Here is a 24344-nt window from a genome sequence, read left to right on the forward strand (position 1 = left end):
AAAAATTTACGGTCGAAAAGATTATTGTATACCAGTCGAGTGGAGTGAGCGAAACAAGTCAATATTCTTGGGGTAGGTTTGATTAATTGCTGATCTAAATTTTGAGTACCCTCGCAATAAACGATTGAAAAATATGAAAGGAACGAAGCATCAAGCTGCTGGTGAGACGTATCACCAGCATTATCAGTCTACGAACGCATCATTCTTTGTTACCAAAATGCAGAATAGTTAAACGAATTGTGACGTGAATCGAATCACTGTTTCGCAGACGATCTGCACGTCCAATTAACGTTAATTCTGACTTTCTAAAATAATTCTTCGTACAACACCGTATGCAAATATACAACCGACTGTATGTACGTCATGACGAACGAATGCAATGTGGAGACGTTACTTGAAATACGAAATGCTTCTCCGTGACGCTTTTGTAACACACACATTCTGGGACGAACGTATCGTTGTACAGCACGAGCAAGTACAATCCATACCTAATAGTAGAGTTTTACAAACACATTCGGTCAAGTCAATCGTGACGTGAAATAAATATTAGGATTCGCGAAGCGCGTTTTCACGCACATACGCACCATACAGACAAAATTGTCCATTAGTCACGAATGTAATTGCAATACTCCATTGCTGCCCGCAGCTTAAACGATGAAATAATGTTATTTTGGAGGTGCGCTGATAACTCGCTGCATCATGTTCGAAAGCACCTTATTGTCAGGGGTAAATGGGATGTCTTTCAGAAACGGGGAAATGACGTAAGAAGGAAAGAGGCGTTCTTACAGCTTGTTTTCCCAAGTGCGAAATGAACGAATCTGCTCAGAAGCAGACCGATCGAAATCGCAATTATGCTGCAATTGACACGCTCTCCGCTACAGCACGACGTATTACATACGCAGGTGGCTATTTACCGATTGAAACAGTTCCTTTGGCAGGGAGTCGGCGAGCGGGTATTTTGAAGAAAAAAATACCTGTCGCCGCACAATGTCAGCGGTATATACAATATAGGTATGTACAGTTATCGCTGGAACTAAACTTAAAATTCGCGACCTTGCCTCCACGTTGCGTTACCTGCACACCCGTGTCTCTGTAAACACCAGCTAGGTACGACAATTTACTCGCATACCATGCGCAATTTACACGTAATATTGTGGCAGCGATCTTTGGACCGATAATAATCGAAGAACAATACTTGCAGAATAAATAATAAATCACATCGGCGCGGTGATATAACAACTTGATTAACTGAAACATTAAAAAAAGGCATGCAACATTCCAATTAAGTCACGATAGCGCATGATTCGTCAGACTCTTGCTTTCCTCGAGTCTCGTTGAAATTCAACAGTCTTATCTGATGAGCACTCAACGTTTCACATCGCATAACGTACAGTCGAAACTACGATATGCTGGATCATTATATTACCATATAAAATGTTCCAAGACGTATTTAAGTTTCAAACTAATCAGCTACGTTCTTCACGTCATGTATTTCGCGAATTTGCATCTTAAAGAAGTGAGCCTTGCAAATTCTATCGCGTGTCGCGCATGCAAATTTTCTGATCTAAAGTTTCTTAGTTGTAAAAATCGTCAATAAAAATTAACAAATTTACGAATCAGCCGAGTTTCAGGTGAACGGGTAACTTTTCCTATGGTCGAGGGTTAATTGGATCCTTCGTGCTGAGTAGATCGGATGCGACTCGTTGTCAAACTAAGAATCTACAACGATCGCTAGGGATAGAATAAGAAAATGAAAAATTACCAGTCCGACAATGGCACACCATCAATCTTCGTCTCTATCATGAACGCGTAATAAACAGCCCACCAATAGACATGGGCATTCATTCCAAGTGCGCACCACGGTTATGAGAATGCGGAGGAGCGACGATCCGGTGTTAAACGTCTTTGGCACTTGGTATGCGTATACAGTAAATTATATTTTGCTCAGTCGCACGGACGGAGACTCGTGGATGTGCATGTTCGTGTGAGTACAAAAATCCAGAGTCAACGCTCCTTCTGTCCCGAGGGTATCCTCTGCCCTATTTTGTTTATTACGTACGTACGAACTTTTACTCGTGGGCCAACTGACAGTGAGTTTTCTCACGCAATTTAAAAACGTCGGTCTTGGAATTGTTACCATTTAATCATCTCATAGCCTGATTGGCTTTAGGTTAATTAATTCTTTCGACTTCGGTTCACTTTGACTTACTACTCGTGCACCGCTTGGCAAGATCTCGCGTTACAACTATATACCTAAGCTTTTGCTGTTGAAGGTGTTTTAAACTAATTCTTTGTTTCTTTCTCTCCACGTTTAGTAAAATATTTGGAGCAATATTGAGAGAATTTCTGCTAAGCAATATGATCCAACGACTGGTAAATATGGACGATTATAAGTGATGCGAATCGTGAGCAGAAAATATTCGCTTAGCGTAGTTACGTTAATGTCACGGTAAATTTGTTTCGTTTGCGGTTTCGGTGTCAGGATTATGTCAATTGCGATTCGGACTGATAATTTACTCCGTATACATGCAAAGATATGCGTAGAATCGCGACGTTTCAAATACACTTTGCAGAAATAGAATTTCACTTACCTTATGCCACGACCCTGCAGCCTACTGTAGCACCGTTCAACGTATTTGCTCCCGTAATTTGGTTCATGGCTTTACTGAATATCAGATGAATATGTCGTTTTCATTTATAATGCCGGGTAGACGACAGAACATCTTACAGCCTCGTCACTCCATCAAATTGCTTCATCCATTTTTAGCGTGGGCCCACAATTCATTGCTCGAGTCTTCTCGATGTGTATGATTCACTTGTTATGCAATTGTCTTTGCCTGATTATAACCCCAGACCTTCTGCACGAAATTGATGATTCGCAATGACCCAAAATCAAACGTGCGAACCCATATAAGGTCTCGTGGTCAACGAGTACGTAATTTATGCTCGGACAAATGATAAATTTATTCATCATCGGGATGAAAATATTCGCGAATCCATGTATCAGATGCTACTCCCTTACTTCAGATGTTTTAACGGCTGTTCTCAAATGCGTGAAGCATAAGTTGCTGAAAATGTCACCGTTGTTTTTTTTTTCATGTGTCCTACGTATAGAGGCTTTTATCATCTTTAACATCTAATTTGCATTTTCATGAAAGGATTGAAATTACATATTTTTTGTTTCTTAAATTGAAATTATGAGTGTGGCAACAAGATTGATGTCAATTTTGCGACACCTCTAAAGTAAAACTTGATCGCAATTCTCGTTTTTATTCTGCACAGTTTGCATAAGCATCGCAAAAGAAATAATCACTGAATGCGCAAAACTGGGTTGAATAAATACGACAGTTGTATTTTTTGTGGAAAATCCAATGAGTTTGATTTCAAACATCATCCCGCATCTTCAAAAGTAGGTATAACGAGATTCATTTATTCCAATAGTCATATCACCCACAGCCGAATTGTTTACATGTCAGGGGCATTAACACCGGGCTTCTGATGAGCCTTAACAATCTCTCTATAACGATGCTGTCTGCGAATCAATTTTACACTCGGCACGGTTCCTAAATCTGAAGGCTAAATTTAATACCTACGGAATAGCGCTGCCATGCCGTCATTAAAATCAGGGTATTCCAAGGGCAAACATATAGGTTGTAAATATGTGAAAACCTGAAGGATATGTCTTTATTGATAAGTTTTGCGACATTGAGTGTGTTCGACGGATATTTCGACATTCATTGTACGTGTAATACGATAACGAACTGGTCATCGCGAGTTATTTTCCAAACGTGTAAAATAATGAAGTTGACTGCGTTTAAACTTGCGAGAATTGCACGTGCTGTTGATCCTGACAGAAAGTCGTTATACATATTCATCTATCGTATCATCAAATGGCAATGGGAAGCAGGCACGAGTGACGCGTAAGCCGGATCGGATCTTAAAAACCTGTTTCAATAGAAAACAAGATGGTTCGTTGATGATGAGAATTAGCCACTCATCCAGTCCGTATAAAATCCCACGCAGTTTCCGCTCGTCATTCAATTCCCATGGGGATCGGTGGATTCGTGTACACGAAACAAAAGCGTAATAAAGTAAGGTCCTCATCGTCTTGCGAATTCTATTATACACAGTGGCGGGTGATTTGGCCAAGGTCACTGGTCATTCCGTGACGAAGGAGAGTTCCGGGTGGGAGGAAAATGGTATGTCGTGCAAATGCTCGATCTCCCGTATCTATAATGCGCATACAGCTCGGTATCACCGCGATCAACGCTGTTTACTGCATCGTAAAGTCAGAGCACAACAGGATTGCCGTTAAAGAGTAGCAGAAGTTGCTCAAGTACACGTGTAGTTACGCTCACACCTTGACGTTTGAGAATAATCAATCAATTCCGCGGAAGATGAAGATAAATTTCTGATACGATGCATACTTTTATCACTGTCTGCGTCCCCGGTTCGCGTCTCTTGCTAGTGGTAAACGATTTTTACACCGGCTAGCCTGGACAGCTTCAATATGTCCTCGCCGCGATTCTTCACGGTCCAAAAAATTTCAAAATGATAATGAGGAATCATCTTTTTTACCGCAGCAAGGTAGCAAGCCAAACAATAAATTGTCCAAATCTGGTGGAGACGATCCTATCCTACATTCAGCCGAATAGATAAGAGAGTCAGACTGGAGAACTTTTTCAGACTCATGGTGAACTTACCACATCGGCAGAAATTATCAGGTGGAGAGAAATCGCAATACGCCTGCATAGGTGGTTAGCTTGATTAGCATTTGTTCGATTGTGACATAGAATCTTTCTTTGATCACGCTGCATAACTGCAGAGGCTTACTTGCACTTGCTTACGTCATCAAACACTAGATTATGTATTTTTACACGTGCTAACACGCGCCACACGGTGAAATAGACTGACAACGAGCCCGCGTGTATGTGCAAAACCGATGACATGTGACAGCGTGGTAGTAGAAGCGGTGCAAACTCGACCTCCACCTTGTAGGTAGACATATACTTACCGAATTCGTCGGACTTGACGGAACGCAAAGTAGCGGAGTCGAATGAATCGACAGTCTAATGAATTGTCGTAACTGACTTCTACTTCCGATAAAGTGTAACAGCTAATTCACGCGTATAGATCATGCATAATAAGTAGAGACACGTGCACCATAGGGTTGCGCGGAAGTGTTAAAAACTGATTAAAACCAGTGGCGATTCAGCCGCAGCGAATGCGATATTAATTCATGTCACCGGATACGGAAGTTCTTGGACTAAGTACGAAGTGTTTTTTTTTTTTTTTTAATATAGTCTAATTGTTTTTCATCTTTTTTCATTCGTCAAGTCCTGAACTGCTCATTATTTAATTCGCCACACCTCATTCCGTCAATGATTTTTAATATAGCGAACATTGCGCGATACGTAAGTACTTAAACAAAACACGGCGTGTTTGGTCTGTTGCTGGTCAAATACAACAAGTCAAGTTGACTTGCGGTACTGTCTCCTGAACTCATTAACAATCATTCCATATCGCTAAAAGCAGCTTCGTTATTGCTTGAAATGGGGCATTTCTCAAACCGCTCGTCAGTCGGGAACTTGTTAGTTTCTTAATTCACTGGCAATCTTTCACTGAAAATAGTTAAAACAGATGAAACTGGAAGACGTTATTCACATTAGCTCATCTAAACGTTCAGCTTTTGTTTCGATTAAGCTCAGGAACTTGCGGAACTTTGTTGGGGAAGAATTTTCCGCTTGGTTTCAGTCACGGAATCTGATTACATAGCCACATCAACTATCAATTTAGCGAAATCCTGATACAACTGGGTATTTTGGGCCGACGTAGAGACTCGAGTAGCGATTTATATCTGCAATATAAGCACTAGGTGTATAGGTATCGGATAATAGCTATTGTGGGAAACGCCAAGGACATTTCGGAGCTGCCACTCGCCGATCGAAGCGCGGAACATATAGCGTGTTAACTCAGGCGTAAAAGTAATTTAGATGCTGCTCCAAGAAGCCGTGCACACGCGTACACATTCGACTGCACGTGATTGTGTACGTGCAGATTTTTCGGTTCGGATGAAATTATTTACGCGATGCAGGTATGTATAGAGAAGAGGCTCGTTACGTAATTTCACGAGCAAATAACTAGACGGACGAGGTATCGTTAGCCGTTTACTGGAAATACAGTCGATGTAAGTGAAACTTGAGATAATCCTGACATTATCAAGTGATTTACGGCAGTCGAAGCAGCCAAACCTCCGCACAAGTTTCTCCACGTTGAAATATGCGGCAATGCGTGTGTTCCAGTGTGTTTTTTTAATTACGCGCAACACCGTCAGGGAGTGGGACGTAATTGATATGCAAAATACTCGCAAGTAGGTATCAGAGAAATGTTTATCTCATATTCTTTCATCGCATTCCAACATCAGGACAGTGCGTTAGAATCCACGGTCGTTATAAATTTACCTACATCATCGTACTTGAATAATCAATTTGCTCCCAGGAATTAATAAAAAGTCAATTTTTACATTCAGGAATGTGCGGCTAACGCGTCACGATGATTTGCAGACTGCGTCAAATCGATCGGAAACACTCAGACCTCGCTGCACGTCAACACGTAATATGCATCACTCGTGCTTGGAAGAGGCTCAACCCAATAAGCGTCACAGTTGCTTCTAAGGGAATGACAGAAAGGGCGACGTACACACGATTCGTATGCAAGTCGCGTGACTCGAGGTACGTTTTCCATTAGAGAATCCCGAAGGTGTACGCACACAAACACTCGACGCCGCGTCGTAGGATCATTCGCGATCAGTCGAGGTTAGCAATTGGCAGTTTGAACGTGAAGCATCTTATCGGTATAAGTGTAGGTACATACGTATATACGGATAGCGTGTCAGGGCCGGTTCTTAACTTTTGCTCACGTGTTTACGATGGACCCGTTCCAAGCCCTCCATCTTGATTGCCGTGTATCGCAAACTTCTCCCTTTTCTTCATTCCTGGTTGCACCGAGCTATTATTCCACTTACCAACTGTATATAATTACGCTCTTAACGCGGCGCAATTAACTGTTGCAGTGCACGAGCTGCTCACCCGCCTGGCCAATGAATGCATTGAAGGTATACGGTTAAATGAGAAATTCTCGTAATAATTCCTGCACGCGTGTACCCGAGCGGCAGAAGTTTTCGATCCGTGAAGCACGGGTATTTGATGTGCTATTGTAGTAACACGCGCCTGAAACTACCTATCAAGTACAAGGTCAGTGTCGTTTCTTACGGCTATTTCTTCTCGTTCACGCGTGTACCGCAGTTGGACAAAAGGATAAGAGCTGGTTAATCTGGGGAAAGTAAGAGCTCCGATCGAGTCTCCACCGTGTCGAATCAGTTCCGTTCCGTGATTTGCAATTCTATCAGAGACGCGAGCACGAGGCTCGCTCAAAAACTATACGCGACAACCAACGATATGGGTTTATCAACGAACCACTTTGACGCACACCGTCCCTGCATCAGCGTGATTGTCTCGATTGGATTCAATGGACAACGGTGCGCCGTCGGTTAAATCGTAGCCCTCGTCAACCTTCCACCGAGGCGACCCGACCTCGACGATAACCCAGCACGGAACAGCCACGTTTTTAATATTTCAATCTAATTATCCCTCCGTTCGTCTTCCTCGTTTCTCGGTGCGTCGGCAGAGTATTCCGATGCCATTAACCCCGGTGCACATTGTGGGCGGCGCGTTAAATGAATACTACAAAATTCGGGGCAAGTTAATGTTCGCCGAGAATTCATCGGCATGGAAAATTCAGCACGCTGCGTTCTATTGACCAAACTTTTCGGCCTTGCACTGAGCGGCGTGTTTCTTCTTCCCTTTGTTTCACCCGGTATATTAATGCCAGTTCAACATTTATGAAGCAAATCATACGGTGCAATTGTGCTGTCTGGTTGAGGGAGCCTTATGGCTACGTGAAGGTTATCAACGTTTGATTGTCTGATTGTGGACATGTCCGTCTCTTCTCTTTGTAGCGTATAGCTCACCTTCGGCGACCGCCGGAAGTGCCGGAGGAACGAGGCGAGGCACTCTGAAATGATATCTTTTCAAACGTCCTGATTATATCTCCGGGCTTCGGGAACAAATTGCTCGAACAACTTCGAGTCACAACTTCGACAAGATCTCGGTCACGTGAAAAGAATTAACACCTGAACGTTCGCGCAAACGATAACCGTATCAAATTCGGCACGGTTCAAGAAGAATGATTCAAGTACGTCTTCGCGAGGAGACTCTTTCGTCCAACTGACTACAAAGAGGAAAATGTATCCCATTTGCGAAATATGCGGTCTGTTTTGTTTGATAACTTCGGAAATTCCGTGCATATGTAAATTCGTATCTTTGTACATTCAGGTGCAGTATAACGTTTGAATACGTTATTCGCACGTGGAGAGTCCCCGATGCTGTATTTCACAACGCTGACTGCAGACGCAATTAGTCTTACATAACAAACCCATTGTAACTCGTCATAATCTCAAGGTTCGCTAATTAACATTGACCCTCAAACGATCCGCTGAGAATCTTTGTTGCGTCATCAATTTATTAGATCAAGTCACAGTGGAATCGTGCCGTAATCCCAGTCAGCCTTTCACTTCTTCCGTTGTTGGCTTTCGAGTGTTCTAGAAACAATCTTCAACTTTCATCTTGAGGTGCCTTTGTACAAAGTCGTGTGGAACATGCAGGGCTTCGACCACGCACAATTCCAAATTAACAAAATACCGAGTGACGATGGCTGGATTTCATCTGTTTTCGGACTCGATGGACAAGCGTAGCTAGCTCGTATGATTCGTTCTGACTATTCATACGCTCACGAGCACCAATCGCCTAGTTTATAGTTATTCTTGTATCACCCGGAAACATTTCTTGCTACGTCTTCTTACATCATTCAAGAAAACACTGCATTAGACCACTTACTGTCAATAAAACGCAAAATTTTGTAACACACGTGAATTGTGCTAACTGGGTCGACACTAACGATGCTAAAGGCAGGGGACTCGTGCTAGAACCATGCTAATACAACGGCCCGAAAAAGGATCACATATTATCACCGTCAAAATCTGTTTATTCCAACTTTTATCGTATCTGTAACCACGCTATGACATACGTGTCTACTTTTGCCCATACAACTGCTGCCTGTGGTGAAAATATATTTCCGTCGGGTACATAGAACGCAGCTACTGGAGCATCTAAACAGAAATGTCAAGAGCTGACATTTTGGAGTCCGTCAGGTGTTATGTGCAACTTTATTTCCTTATGTACACTGTACCGGTACGCCTTTGCCGTGTGATTCTCACCACTAAATCGAAGCGCTAAATCGAAGATCGAGAATTGGAATTATGGAAGGTATTACGCAGGAGTGTCATCGGTATAGTTCTGATAATACTGATCGAACTACATCATTATACAGCTCCCTGGTGCTGTGTTTTGATCAATTAACGATTCTCAAAACTGGATAGAACATGAGTTACCGCTCGAGGAATCTCGTCAACAAGTGGTTAGTGCTGTTACGTCTTGTGTTTACAGATGTAACACGCGTGTAGGATCCGGGTAAATGGCTCGATGTGAATAGGGTCACGTAAATGGCTACAGCCTTGTGATAAAATACGGCCGTGATAAAGGCCGTCGGTCAACAGCGGTCAACAAAACCTGAGATTGGGCCTGTTGTTCAAACGAACGTCGGAGTTTGCAGTCGACGATAATAAAATAACTTACGACAGGAGTGCACATCTTTCTCCAAAATAAAATGAAATTCAACGATCGATATCCCTCCACACGATTCGAGATTCATAATTCAACAACTCACGACTGAAAAAGTGTGCAGGTACCTTTAAACACAGTTTAGGAGCTTCTCGGTTGTTCGAAACACAATAATCGTCTCAATTTCAAGGTCTGTAAACGGTTCCCTATTTCAATGTTCTTTGAAAATCGGAAAAAAATATATTACGCTTATTATTTATAGAAACTTTGAGAATACTGCCGAAAACAATTACTCGGCGTCTAGCCGCATTTGATATGTTTTGTCACCGATTAGGACAGAACCTTAGGCTATGGTTATTGAAGTGATTAGCCATGACTAAAAATTACGACATCTGACGATTGATCGATCTCGAGTGGAAAAATACGTGTCAAGTTTAACAAACGGGAAAAATATATTGCACGATTATTTTCTGAAAAGCAAATTACTCCCGATCAGTAGTGGTTCATTTTCTAGTTTACGGTTTTTCGAATGTCAACTGTCAGGCTGGCTAGTCTCTTCGTAGGTCTGCGTTAAGATTTTCATCCGCCCAGTTATTTCAAACTAAGCATGATTTTGACATCGAATTATATGTTTCATATTGGAATATCTTTGCTAACACAATTTTTCACCTAAATTTTCTCTTTTCACGCAAAATGTGTTTTCAGAAAACAAGTTCTTCAGCTTGTCCGAGTCTCCGTCTTTCCCACTGCTGATCCACTCAACGAAGGGATATCTCCGTCTGCTGACAGGATTACTAATTCATGGTCTTCCCGAAGCACCATAGATTTTTAAAATTACAAGGATAGCAAGTGACAGCGATCGGGTCAGGGCGTAACGATCCTCCCAAAAAGGTGGAGAAACATTGAACAGAAATAGAATAATCGATGGCTTCTGAGAAATGGTGTTACCGCTGCGTCAAATATGGAAGTACACGAGGACACATTTTGCATGAAATTTTCTGCAGACGCTCCACGGTTAAGGAGTTATTTCGGTCATTTGTTGAATCCCTCTGTGCGTGCCGCCCGATGCTCCCACTTTAATTAAGTCTCCTGTGGTTCCTGCGGCTGGCCTGGCATTGAGACGGGAAGAACAAGGCTACGAATCTCTGCCCTCGCATCTGCACTAAGAATCAAGATTCGATCCGTTTTTCCTCACGACCAGCATACCGCTCGGCAACCTCAGTCAGTCCGAAATGTGTCACCTCATTTCGCAGGAGAACGTCATAATATATTATAACAAATGTTATAAAAATACACGGTCTCGCTGGGAATAAATTCCGTCAATTACGAGTGAAAATAAATAATCCCAATATATGAGTAACATAGAAAACTTTTTACTTCGTACCGAAAATAAACCAGGGCGTCCAGCATTACTTGAAGTCTTGAGAGTTCCAGAAACATGTACGGCAAAACTTCGTGTGAAAATTTCATGTTCTACTCATGCCATGAAAAGTTTTTAAATGATTTTGTAATAATTTTTCACCCTTTTACGTACCTACGCATTAAAGGAAGCAAGTATAACTTCTAATTCCAATTACTTAAAACTTGTGAAGAAGAATGATGTAGAATAAAAATCATATTTCGTTAAACAGTATTACTTTAATCATCAAGTATCTATAACTCGGTACCGAAGTCAAGGAAGCTGTGCGATAAAAAAGATTAAAAAAACGTGTTTCTATCAGTATGGTATAGTAAAAATTAGTATAGTATAAAAAAAAGTAATGTAGAGCTTGTAAAATAAATATATAAAAAAAATCTTGTTGTTATAATATAAATAGCCCTGACAACAAACTTCTTCCTAGTATAATCTACGGGGACATCTGCGGAAATTGTACAGCAAGAGAACAATGGATTTAATACCAGGCGTATCAAGGTTATTTATGCACTATGCCTTAGTTCTGATTGTGCACTGCGCAGTGTTATAATCGAATAAAAATTTTCTAATTGCTTCTAGTACATACCCTTGATACTTTTCACATTACGGCAAAGTGCAGAATCAAAGATTCTCTTCTTATCTGCACATTGTCACTTCCTTTGATACGAAAACAATACAATAAGTCCGTTTTAAATACTCGATTCGCGTACTCGTCGCGACGAGCATGTAACGTCACGTCTTCGCGGTTTCGAACGAGTGTCCGTTTGATTGTTTAATGAATTTATCGCGGCAAACCAATCAGTTATGTGCGGCGACTGGTATTATGGCTGAGATATCCTCGACGCATTGTTACAACAAAGCGGAAGTGTTCTACTAACTAACAGGTAGTCGGTGATCCAGTCTGCATACCTTAACGCAAGCTACTTCCTGCAAAATATACCCAACACCGTCTGTTTATCACGTGCAATTACTACTCCAGTTTTGCAATAAATTTGTAACGCGCGCATCCCGTCGATGAAATTCCATTCAAGCGATAAGCCATTGTTTCATTACGCAACTAGTTCGCGTTACAGAGATCGTCATTGTTACCAATTATTTCTAATCCAAGAATAGCCGTACAACACAACTTGCGCTTCGTTCGCACTGGTATAATATCTTACATCGATTGCAAAATAGATATACATCGATCATAATACTACACACATTCCGAGCTATGATTTCAGTCTCGAATGTTTCTGCTGAAAGCTCTCTATTGCGTTCTGCAGCTGACAGCGGTTTTCTATCATCATAGTTTAGAAAGTCTCCACCTGCAGCGGAGACGCGACAATAGCCTCACTTGCAGTTAGGCAGTGCGAAAAAATTCAAGATTACTCACGACTGTAGAGTTTGTTCAATCCTCAGCTTTCCCTGTACTGAAATATATTGCATCGGTATAACGGGGATCGGTTTAGTTTTCTCCTTTCGTTTAATGATTGGCAGACAATATAGATTCCATTCTCACATTCCGTCGAAATGCGGCGTCAAGTGAGTTGACAACCATTCCGAATTTCATTTTTCACAATTGTCAGTCAACTCAATGCGCAGAAGAAACATCTCGCGCTGCATAGCTGCATCATTAGGCTTGCAGACTGATCTCATTTGGTACCAAGATCCACACAACATTAACACGTGACGATGCGATTGCGCAAGAAAACATCTTGTCGCGGTTTGACATGAGTCATCCTAATGTTTTCCCGCCCAGCCTTCGAATACCTGTAATTTACTTAGTAAAGTAACCGGGAAAGACTAATACGCCGTAAGTGCTCGTAAATGACACGAGAAAGTCGTGTGGTGGTTACCATGAACGGAACAGTCCGTAATATGCCGGCAAGTAAACGGGAGAGTCAAGGTTTGAAACCTACAGAGTTTAACCGGAAGTGAAGAGACAAAAATTGTGCGAATCCGCTCGGAGGATTCTACAGACGATGACTACCAACAGTTTCCAACTCTCGAAGCAGACCGGGCACGTGATTGGATAATATTCTTGGCAAGAGATGATTCGGCCAAAGTGGTAGGTGTGTTAATAAAATTGTGGAAGGAAGCGGCGTTTATTGCCATTTGAAGTATAACTGTGCACGGTGTGTGGCGTGTGGGGCGCGAGTTTGATTAAACAGCTTCGCGCAGGGTCGAACATAGTTCTCCAGGGTCAATTCAGTTGAATTCACTTAACCAATACACGTATGTCGTATCTTATTCGTGTGGTATCAATCTTTGTTTTTGAATGAAATTATATCCCGTAGGTACACTCGGCGAGTTTTATTCCGCCTGTCATGATTATGGTTTTACAACGCGGTTAGTTCGCGCGTTTAGGCATACGATCAATGTATCATTAGCGTTATGCAAGCGAGCTACGATCGCGGTTGGCTTAAGCACCTCTAAAATGATGCATCGACCGGTCGTAAGCCACAATCTTATGACGAATCAAGATTTTTCTCAAACACGTGCCGCGTCACGCATCACCGCATAATATACTAACGTGTGTCTGTTCGTGACACGCGGCTGTTGTTATCGGGACACGTAGACACAGCCATCGATGGACAGACGACACTGAACTCTCGTGCCGGTGATACGGAGAGATACGCAAATGCCTGTATTCGAAAAATAAATATGTGGGTATGGACGGGACGCACTATGGCAACAAATATTTGCGGGTTGTCAGCATTCCTATATGCGATGAGAGAAGAATTCGTCTCGAGATCTGACTTTAAATTTATACCAAAGGACAGTCTCGTTAAAGAGCTGCTAAGACAGGAATATGGTATAACGAAGGATCGAACGTGCAACTGAAGTTGATCGAGTTGAATCCAGTTCGAATGATATTCCCTCAAAAGAGAAAAATTTTTAAAATAAGCGAATGAATAAACGAATTTCAGTTACAAAGCATAGTTATTGATGACTCGGAAGAGATCGCATTATTGAATCAGTTCTAGAATAAAAGAGTCGTATCGTTTGGCCAATTTGAATTAACTAGAACTGATTTTGTTATTAAATACAAACAAGGAAAATCATATCTTCTAGCTTGTGCCTCGCAAACAGTCGGTCAAAAACCATGATCAGTGAAATCATTATAAGTCATCAATAGTCAGCCGATGCCTTATTGGAAAATAATCTATCGCTATCCGAAATCTTACTTTACGGATTTGTAAATAATTTGGTTGCAAACAAAATGAATCCTAGCTTATTGAAATTGAACAAGCGATGCGATGTTTTTCGTTGTACAAATAATTCAATAATGTTATCTCTTCAAAGTTTTCAATAATAGTGCTATTGGAGCTCAGAACTTATGTTATTTAATTGTTTTTCCTCTTTGCAGTAAGAAAATATTGTTTCAACTAAATACAACTCAATCAGCTTCATATCAGTTGCACCTTCGAAGCTTTGCTATATTATATTTCTGTTTTCATAGCTCTGTGACTGGACAGTACGCATGGTACATATTTAACAGAAAAATAGACATGTCCAAACGAGTATGTAAAGCGAAGCGCCGCGTATCAACACGAGTTAACGATTATTTACAGTTAACAAAATCCGATAAGAGCCCCTACAGCCAAATTATATTCCCAGAAATCAGCTGAACAGTTACTTCGTCGTTAATTTTTTCGAAATTTCGTAATTTGCAGACTTCACCGACTTCGAAAACAAGTTGTGGTGCATAATAACGATCAGTAATATTTTTCTCATCAAAATTGTCCTCCAAGATTTCCGGTTTTTGTTTCTTTTTTATCGCCAAAAATCAAATAAATTTGCACAATCGCTATAAATTTCAGTTTCTGGGTTTACCGTTCGATTATTCGCAGCTACTCGACGCCATGCTTTGACAGTTCGCAGAAAAATTCTCATCTCATCCATTAGCGCGTTTTTTCGAAAAGAATCATGGAAGAATCAAGAACTTTTGCCATTGCAAAAATTTTTAACAAGCGAATTATCAATCTATTTGCGAGCATCGATCGCGGTACGTTACAGCTGAAATCTATACATTAATAAATAATTAATAAAGGACAATGATTATATACCTGCTATATTAATGACTGTGCACCTGCAAAAAACGTGCAAACATTATTCATCGCCGATCACAAACCCAATTAATTGTCATGACAAATGCGTTGTCTTCGCAAAAGCAGACACGAGATGCGTGTGGTTGGAATAACAAAAAACCAGTCCAGATGTTCATACCTCGCATTACAACAATGTGTGCAATATTTTTCTCGTAATTTCATACTTTGAAATGGTTTGGAATTCTCACAATTTTCCCGGCTCTCTACGATGCTCGGCGAAACAGCAAAGCGAGTTTTTCAATGTTTTTCTTTACTTCGTTCATCTGATAAGTTATTCACCTTGAGAAAGTCTACGGGAGAAATATAATTGCATGTGAATAGAAGATGCATGAGAATAACAACCTGTTGATGAGTCTAACAATCGATATACAAGTCATCCTGCGAAATCTATGGTACACCTCTAGGATCCCCGGCTCTTACAGTAAGCAAAGAAGAAGAAACAACAACAGGCAGTGAAATCGAACAGCGAAAAAGCAGTCGTAGCTATAACTGCCCGAACAATTTTTTCGGTGCGCAAAAAGCAGACGAAAAGCAATTTACAGCATGATCAAACCCATCCACCTCGGATCTCGAGTCAAGGTATTTTTTTCCATCTTTGGTTCTGTTCCTGTCATTCATTTGTATTTTTTATTTTTTTTTTGTAATCATTGAACAAAAGCCGCCATTGAGAAGCGAAGGCGTGCTGGAATTCTTTATTCCGCAAGTCAAGAATGGAATTTAATACGTACTATTGAATAAAGTGTGTGAAATAAGTGGCTGTACGTAAGAAATCACGGTCGATATCGTCGGTGCAATTACAAGGTACCAGTAGGCATCGATAACACACCGTTGTAACAACTGCCTGCATAAAGCGATGTAATTATACCGGTATAATGCTCTTATCGCATGATTGGAACTTTTTTCAATTCAATTTTCGCCAATAAACACCTCGCTCAATAATCGTCAATCATTCCATACGCTGTGTGAATTAGGGCTGAGCGAATAATCGATTAATTGATCGATTGTGGAGTGGATGATGTACACAATCATTATACATACGTGGAAACCGATCGAGGTGTTTGAAGTTTTTTTCACTTCAATCGATGCAAAATGAGCTTTAACGTAGAAATTTAAATGCGCAGGGTGTAAAATTGGCAAAAGTGAAAGCAGGTACATCAACATAAATATCCCACTATCCCAACGTCGCAGATCTCCACAGAGCCATAGAATTAATCACGTAGTTTTCAACCGATTTTAAATCGGAATACGACGCTACAATTACACCAGGACCGAGGGACCGTTTGGTGGGTATTTGATACGTCAATGGCACACTGTGGCCGGACGGTAAATGTTTCTAGGATAATACTAAATTCCATCCACATCCAGCAGTTCGTGGTTATCTATGTCAAGGCCTCAGCTAGATGGGCAGAAAGCCGTATATTTTATAGACGCAGGCATGGACGCATACGGTATATGTACTTGTCTGAAACTTATACCTCTGTATACTCGCGTCTGATGCCTCAGTGAGGAAAAGGTGCCTCCTTTCAAGTCATTGGCATTTCTAGATGCTACGACAATTTGCTTTTGCTGACAGATGGTTGAGGTAAAACCCTAGAGATAATCGTGGGAATTCTTATCAATGCCTACGACCCACAGAGAAGAAATTATCTAACAGACAACTAGCTACACCTGAACGGAAGATTTTTCTTTGCATAAATATAAAAAGACTCGACTGTAGGGAGGAATTTGAAATCGGATTCAGAATGCAAGTTATCGAAGGTAGATAACGAAATACCGCTGATGCTATAAACCAGCGAAATTTAAAAGTTCCAGCTCAACATTTTAAAATGATACTACGTCCTCGGTGTTGGGATCGAAACGGTGATAGCAGATCATTATAAATCTCTTCCTGCAGAGTCTTGACCCGCCCAATTCCGACCCATTTACATATCCGGCAAAGATTTGCTCTCCTTTTCACGGACAGTTTATTGAATAATATGATTGAATAACGACTCGTTAAGTATCCAGTCACGAGTGGCAAGTATCGCTGTCTGATCGGCAACAGGTCGTTTTATCGGGGATTAAAATTGTGTGTAATGATCTTTGACATTTCCATGCTTTCGATAGCTAGTCATGGTGTAAGTTACACATCTACAGATGTAATTATCAGTTTCTAATGCGCAGATCGACAGAGATCTACATTCGGGACATAAGTCTAATGGACACTCCCGATGGCCTACTCCCAAACACCGTACGTATAATAGTATCCATTCAATTGACAAAAAGACACCGCGATTCAAGGTTCTGTGCACAAAATCCGCCCGTTAATAAAATGACGTTGCAACATCGTCTGCGGTGGGCCTGTTGACGAGAGTGAAGCAGATTTACTGTCCGCTGCGCGACAGTGCCGGAGGGTTCAAGTTCTTGGGACGTAATATTTATTAGGTAAGAACAACCGACAGAACTCTGCCAACCGCTATTGTATAAGTTCCCAACTGCTCGGTTCCTCTGAGACAATTAACGCCCATTAAACTTTTGGCATTCGCCGCAAGGGTTCCCGTCTACCCTATGGCAAAATACAGAGCTTCGGGCAAACGGTTTCACCATACCAGGTCACGGCAGGTATTCACATCCTATTAGAAACGAGGCTGGTACACTTGACGACTTTTGTCTTTCAGGATATTTATGAAGTTGTTTCAAAAAGTGGATCGAAATTTAAAGCAACACTTTCAAACATGCAAATACGTCAATGTACGCTTAATTGAAATACTACTGAAACATGGAAGTTAATTTAACAGTAAAAAAAAAAAACTGTTATTCATAGATGAAAATTGTGGTTCTCTGGTATAATAAGCAGTGAAATTCACTACAATGAGATTGTGCGAAACTCTGACGTGTGTTCATTAATAGGCTGGTAATCAAATGTCTCAAGTATCGATGCGAGGCATTAATACTGTCCGATCGGGATTAAACGCGAATTTAAATTTAGGAATAAAATTTTGTTCGTCGACGTATAAAGTACAGGTTGCTATAAATTGGCAAATCAAGCAGCTCACTTCAGTTGCGCGGAGATGTTTGAATTCCAAAACCTGTTTCCATATACCGTCGCGACGAGTGGCAAGTATTTAAATTCGGTGCATGTGACACTTGCCGAATTCTCAACCCCCCCACATATAAAAATACGCATATTTGTATGCAAATTAAATACGTCGCCTTCGCGGATTTTTCGAGAAATGAAAAGATTCAAATTTTAAGCAGCGAGTACGTAGGCAGATATTAAACGTACCCACACCGTCCGACGCGAGTAATCGACAATCTAATAAACCTGCGGACAGATATTATTATGGGCGTAAGGAAATAGGTCAATTTGCAGTATAGATGTAACCGTCAGCGTCTACAAATGTGCGTGCATGCTCACATGCGTGTGTATGTGTGTATACAGCTGCCGAGCGGCAGTGGTAAGGCCTTCTGGAAGGCTGTTTTGAGTGAAATCATTGAGAATTCTGAAAAGCGACCGAGACCAGAGAGCACTGTGCTCGGCCGGCGAATAACCCAATCTTACGCCAAACCGCTGCCCGAGGCGTGAACGACCCGAGCCTATCAGCCCGGATTACCATACTATTACGTGAAATCCACGAGACTGGTATGTAAGAATTACGCCTAGATATACACACGGGATCACGGATACGTTGAGCGAATAATTGGCACCTGGTCCATTGCGAAACGAGCTCTTGACGAAAGACACGTGAGTAAATGGTAAATAAATCATTGCAGGTAATGCAAGGCGGAAAAATAAACACCGGGACGACTGGAGTCAGCGTCTTGAATGACAACCGTGGACGGAAAATCTGTTTTATACTCTCGGAGGTTAAAATTGAATTGCAACTGCTGTGCGAGAATACCACGTGGGCGGCGGCCGGTGTCAGAAGCTTGATACCGCGGTACGTGATCGATGGAATAAGTCGAATCGAAAGCCGATGTCCAGTGATCAGGTAGCATTGGCCTTGGATGGCATTCGACTCCAAGGCGAGAGGCTAATACACGCGGCTGGATGCGACCGAAACTTAAACGAGAATAATAACACGTGCTAGTTTTACTTAGCAAGGAAGCTGTGACCGCGGGTCTGACCCGAAGTGCTTAAAGCGATTTGCAAATCCGAGGACGCGGTCAGAGGAACAATTTATTCGTACAGCGTATCGGGAATATTATATTCGTCCCGCCAGTGACACCGAACGTCGTTGCGTTGACTCAAAGACAATATTAGGTACGCATAATCGTTCCTGGAGACCTGACATCTTTATGGTTAGAACCGATCGAATGGGTTCCGTTGTTTCTACGATCGTTCTGCAGTGGTCGCAGGGTCCTTGGCCGATAATTCAATTGACGACTGTTTCTAGTTGATCAGGTGATCCGCCGCACAGAGAGAGTGTGAGTTCCGACGAAAGCTATCGAGGATCGCTATTTACTCGACTCGTGATGAACACATTTGCAGTAGAAGCGACTGCCCAGTTGGTCTCACATCCGTGAATTAGGATTCGGTTGATTTCGACAACTCGATGTTACCGAATGGAAAAAATTCTATAACGTGTCTTTAGTGTCAGTGATAGGGTCGGAAGATCGATGTACCTACTTCGTAGCTGTGCAAACCATACCGTTGGAAACGTATTAACGAGCTGATCAGTGAAACGCAAGTGAAACTATATCATGCCTGGTTACTGAGAAAAAAGTGAATCGTAAAAGTGAGTGAAGAACGCCGATTTCAAACTCTTTAAAGGTCATACGGGACGACTTTCGATCTATACGATACCAACACTCCATGTCATTGTCGCAATTTCTGAATACAGTGAATTAATTCACCGCTTCCGAACCACGCTGAAATCAAATTCTCCCAAGGTCTTTTTTAAGTTCGGCAATTCATTGTTAAATTATTTTATTACTTCTCCTCGCATGGAACAAAAAAAATGATCGGCGAGTTTCAGAAGTAAGTCAAGTTGAACTGCAATGTCTCATTGTAGAAATTTGCGCAATATGTATGGATGCAGGGATACTCCTGAAACTTCTCGATATTTTTACAGTTACGTGAGCCGGGGTGATCACATTGCAATTATGTGGATTATTACAGTCATCAGGCACCGCAGATGTTGGAGCTAGGATTATTCTCTGTTCGGTTACCGCATGCCTCGTCGTTGGATAAGAAACAAAAGCTTATTAAGTCATTACTCGTGAATGCAGCGGCTATTTAATGCCGCATAAATGATTTCAACGAGTTTTGCGGTTTACTAAAAACGTAGGTATAAGAGTTCTGTGATTGGACATAACCGACCACCGATCACATCGACCACTCTGGCAACACTGAAATTAATGCAAGTATGCTGAAAAAGCCAGCAATCTGATGCAGATCCAGTGCCGTGATTAATGATATTGTAATTATGTATATTTTCCACGTGTCAAATGTCGTAATGACAATTTTTATTCATCCAAGGCTGCTCTGGGCTCGCAGCAAGAAAATGTATTGACACCAATTACGCAATTATAACTACAACAAGGTATGCGGATGAAACGTATTATTACACTTAGAAATTGCTGGGGCATGTGTATTTGCGTTTGGCACATACTCGCGAATTTTTGGCAGATGCGATTTCCAACTTTCAAGATGATATATGTGACTCCTCTCGTGGCCGCGGGGCAATGCCTCGCTGCACGATACGCGAAGTATTATAATAATAAGAATAAGGTGTCCGAAATGATAGCAACCTTCGTGCCTCGTTCGTCACGATTGTATTTGTACAGTGAACCTACACAACCGATCATGGGACCACCAGAGGCCGTCATTGATATAGATGTAATTATCGGTACAACAAGCAATTGACTTCAACCGCACAAAATTGATTCTCGTGCCGTGATCGGCGATCCAGATAAAAATTCCTGAATTGTTTGGATTTAAGCTATCACATGGAGACCGAGTGGAGAACCTTGTCGTCCATATTACATAACGTTTTCGCAAATTAAATTATCACTCGGTTTGTAAGTTGCGAATGAATTCCACATGTCGTGATGGGTGAAATTATTTTAATAACGTAGAACGAGTGGGAAAGCAGGGGTATGATTACAGGTTGCAAATAAGAAGAGACAACTCCAGTTCTGTACACAATGTCGGTTTTTTACATTTACTATTTTCTGCATTTTAATTATGCGAAAAGCAAGTTTGTCAGCAGCGTGAGACTGGCATACGTCAAGCTCTCGTGAAATTGAGCTTGACTACATGCCTACAATAACGTATCGCGAATTTCTCTTCTGAAATGAAACGTGGCCAATTATACACGCGCCGCAGCTGCGAGGCTTCTCGACGAACCTTCGGTTCAAAAGCCAAACGAATATCCTATCCGAATCCGCGATGTTCAGGTTCACCCGCATCGTTCAAAAGGAGTATAACAACCCGAATACATAGCGATGTAAGTAATTTAGCATTACGCACAGTGGTTCGCAATTGTTTAATTGCATTACTTGTCCTTCTATTGAATTGCCAATTACACGCGAGTCGTTGCCAAGATGCCATTGCTGTTCTCAATTCCGCTTTATCTGGCTCAGAGCATAAATTTCCGACCAGGAAATTCATTGCCGTAGTCAATTAACGCTCCTATGCATTATAAATCGATACGCCCGTAAGAGTGTAAAATCCAAACACTGTTCCGTAATATCTCTACATTATCATACAGAGTTGCAAATCCTGATCACGTCTCCGAGACAACAAGGAACGAACATGCCACTGCCACGCGAAGAGAGAGATTCCTCAAATCATTTTCCAAGAGCACAGGAATGGAAACAAAAAATGACAAAGCCGATTCGTAAGTAGGGAATGAAAAGCGGACTCACCATCGTGATCATATTCCGGAGGTAGATGAGGCTGCAGCTGGTGTAAATGTGCGTAGTAGTGGTGATGGTGCAGGATGCACTCGAGGTCCGTACAGTTGAGCATTTTTCCAATATGTGTTTTTGCGGCTGTCCTTCGAAGGTGCGATCAGCAGGATCGCCGGGCGGTCCTTCCTCAAAAAAATTTTCCTTCCTCCTCTTACCGAATCACAGCGCGCGAATAAGCGATCGGTTATACAGCGTCGTATTTGATCAACCGGTTCACCGAATTAAACAGGCTGTATATTATGCGCGCATGTGTTACACGCGTATGTATTATACACACATGAGCATGCACGGTAGGCACGAATACATCGACACACCGAAGCAGGGAAGGAGGAGGCTCGTTTGTCGGACGACGCGTAGTCGGCTTAGCGAGGCGTTGCGAGAAAATGTGCGGACAAGAGAAGAAAAAAGGAAAAGAAAAATGGTTATAAAAAAAGATATAAAACGGAAAACCGGCGCGACAAAGGCGTCGAGCTCTGTATGTATACCATCCGTATCACGCGTGTACGTGCTAAAGGTGTTTCATCTCGCTAATCTCGGATTAAAAATACCGCACGGCCTGTGCTAATTAGCCTTCGTCGTCGAGTTGCGGTGCAGGTGACTGCGATGGTGACGGCGATGGCGATGGTGGGACACGCCGTACTTGTTCCTGCGGATGGAATGTCTCGATTCAAGGGCGCGCAGAGGTGCGAAACGATAGTCAACCCATCTTTGAGACTTTATTTCGGAGCACTGCTGTTCTGCGCTGAGTTAACCAAACGATAACTTCGAAGTTTAGAAAGTAGCTGAATTATACGCGGCGTCCTGGAATTCGCACATCGATCGGGGGAGCCTCGCGGTACGAGCACTCGATCGCTTCCAGAAGCAATCAATACATTAATATTTTAGCGCGCGTGTGTCTGTGTTCGCGCGTAAGTATATCTTCTTGTCTTTCTTTGGTTTTCTTTCTTGAGTTTTATTCTTTGATCTTGTTTAGCGGAAGAGTACGAATCCTGGTCCCCGATCGTCTCAGCTAAGAAAACCAATGTTATACACGTCAACCCGGCAAATATTTGACATTCTGAAATTAGCACCGCACGGTATCAGCATCGAAGTTATACTGAAGGTATCGCGGGGGGGAGTGAATGCAGGTATAGTTTGCGAATGAGAGGGAGGCACGGATGATCCGCGAGGTCCCTCCAGCGATGTGGCCGGTTCGCGGTGTGCTTAGGCTTTCTAAATTGGACCCGTAAAGGTGTCGGTCGCGACGCGGTGTCGAGGATCGGGCGCCCAAGGAACAGCGTAACGTCAGCGGCGAAGAAGAAGAACCGAGTCCATCATATCGATGCGAGAGAGTGAATTCTCATAAATCGGTTGAACACACATCGGGGAGACACGGTTGTTGGTTTCGCTTGTTACCCGAGAGCCGCCCGATGTTTACAGGCAAGTTAAATGTTTCACACTTCGCGAATCGGTCATGCAGGCACGAACTACTTGAAACTGTACGATAAGCTTCGGCGCGAGAGGCTTCGGTTCCTCTCAGGATCAGCTCTCTTATTTATCTCCTCTCTCGTGTCGTCCTCTCCGCTTCTCGGTTCCCCGGGATTTTTCGAATCTTCAACCACGGGGACCAATTTCAACGGGACCGCGGGCTCAGCAGTGGTCACGAGGTCCCGAGCAGCACCACTGAGCAAGCGCACTTTAACACTGCCGGTGATTTAGACTTATCCTACCGTGCTTACCGATTGTAGAGAACGGTATGTGACGTTGACTCTGTGTGTGGGTCACTCAGTCACTAGCGGGCAGTTTACTTTCCCGTCGCCATCTTGCCGCGGACCTCCCTCCCGCCCTCTTTCTCTCTCCCTCTCTCTCTCTCTCTATCTCTCTTTCTTTCTCTCTCTCCGTCCCTCGTGCTATCCTTTTCCATCGCGATCCCGTCTCCCCCTTCCTCTCTCTGTCTCTCGCAATGCAGACACTCCGATCCCCGCGAGCAAAACCTGCGAGAGCACACACGCACGCCTCTGGAATCGACACGTCGATACACGATGGCAAAATACTTTCAGCCGTGTAGGTGCACCATTCACCTCATCGAGGACGACCGAGGCCTTCCACCTTGGCGATCACCCCCTGCATCCGGTCCTCGATCAGCTTATCTACCTACTTCCTCATTCTGGACGCGGTGTTGCATGCATAGATCGAGGAAATGGTCTAATTTTAAGTTTGGCA

At 42.4% G+C, this 24344-nt stretch overlaps 1 protein-coding gene and 1 long non-coding RNA gene across 8 annotated transcripts in view; one reads left to right on the forward strand and one right to left on the reverse strand.

Annotated features, from left to right (window-relative positions):
- LOC124214657 (uncharacterized) overlaps positions 1-23868 on the reverse strand; it is a 134340-nt gene extending 110472 nt beyond the window's left edge. For both annotated transcript variants that reach the window (XM_046617164.2, XM_046617163.2), the window contains exon 1: positions 22098-23868. In XM_046617164.2, coding sequence (XP_046473120.1) covers positions 22098-22200 — 103 coding nt within the window. In that variant the 5' untranslated portion in view covers positions 22201-23868. The remainder of the gene's footprint in view (positions 1-22097) is intronic.
- On the forward strand, positions 1864-11504 carry LOC124214658 (uncharacterized). Of its 6 annotated transcripts, XR_006882176.2 has the most exons (5): positions 1864-1984; positions 2316-2373; positions 4584-4724; positions 6530-6731; positions 10443-11504. It is a non-coding gene; the product is annotated as an uncharacterized lncRNA (long non-coding RNA). The 6 variants fall into 6 exon arrangements; XR_006882174.2 differs by lacking the exon at positions 2316-2373; XR_006882172.2 differs by lacking the exons at positions 2316-2373; positions 4584-4724.
- Positions 23869-24344: the final 476 nt, after the last annotated feature.

This window comes from Neodiprion pinetum, chromosome 3, assembly GCF_021155775.2.
Source record: "Neodiprion pinetum isolate iyNeoPine1 chromosome 3, iyNeoPine1.2, whole genome shotgun sequence".
NCBI classification, from domain to species: Eukaryota; Metazoa; Arthropoda; class Insecta; order Hymenoptera; family Diprionidae; genus Neodiprion; species Neodiprion pinetum.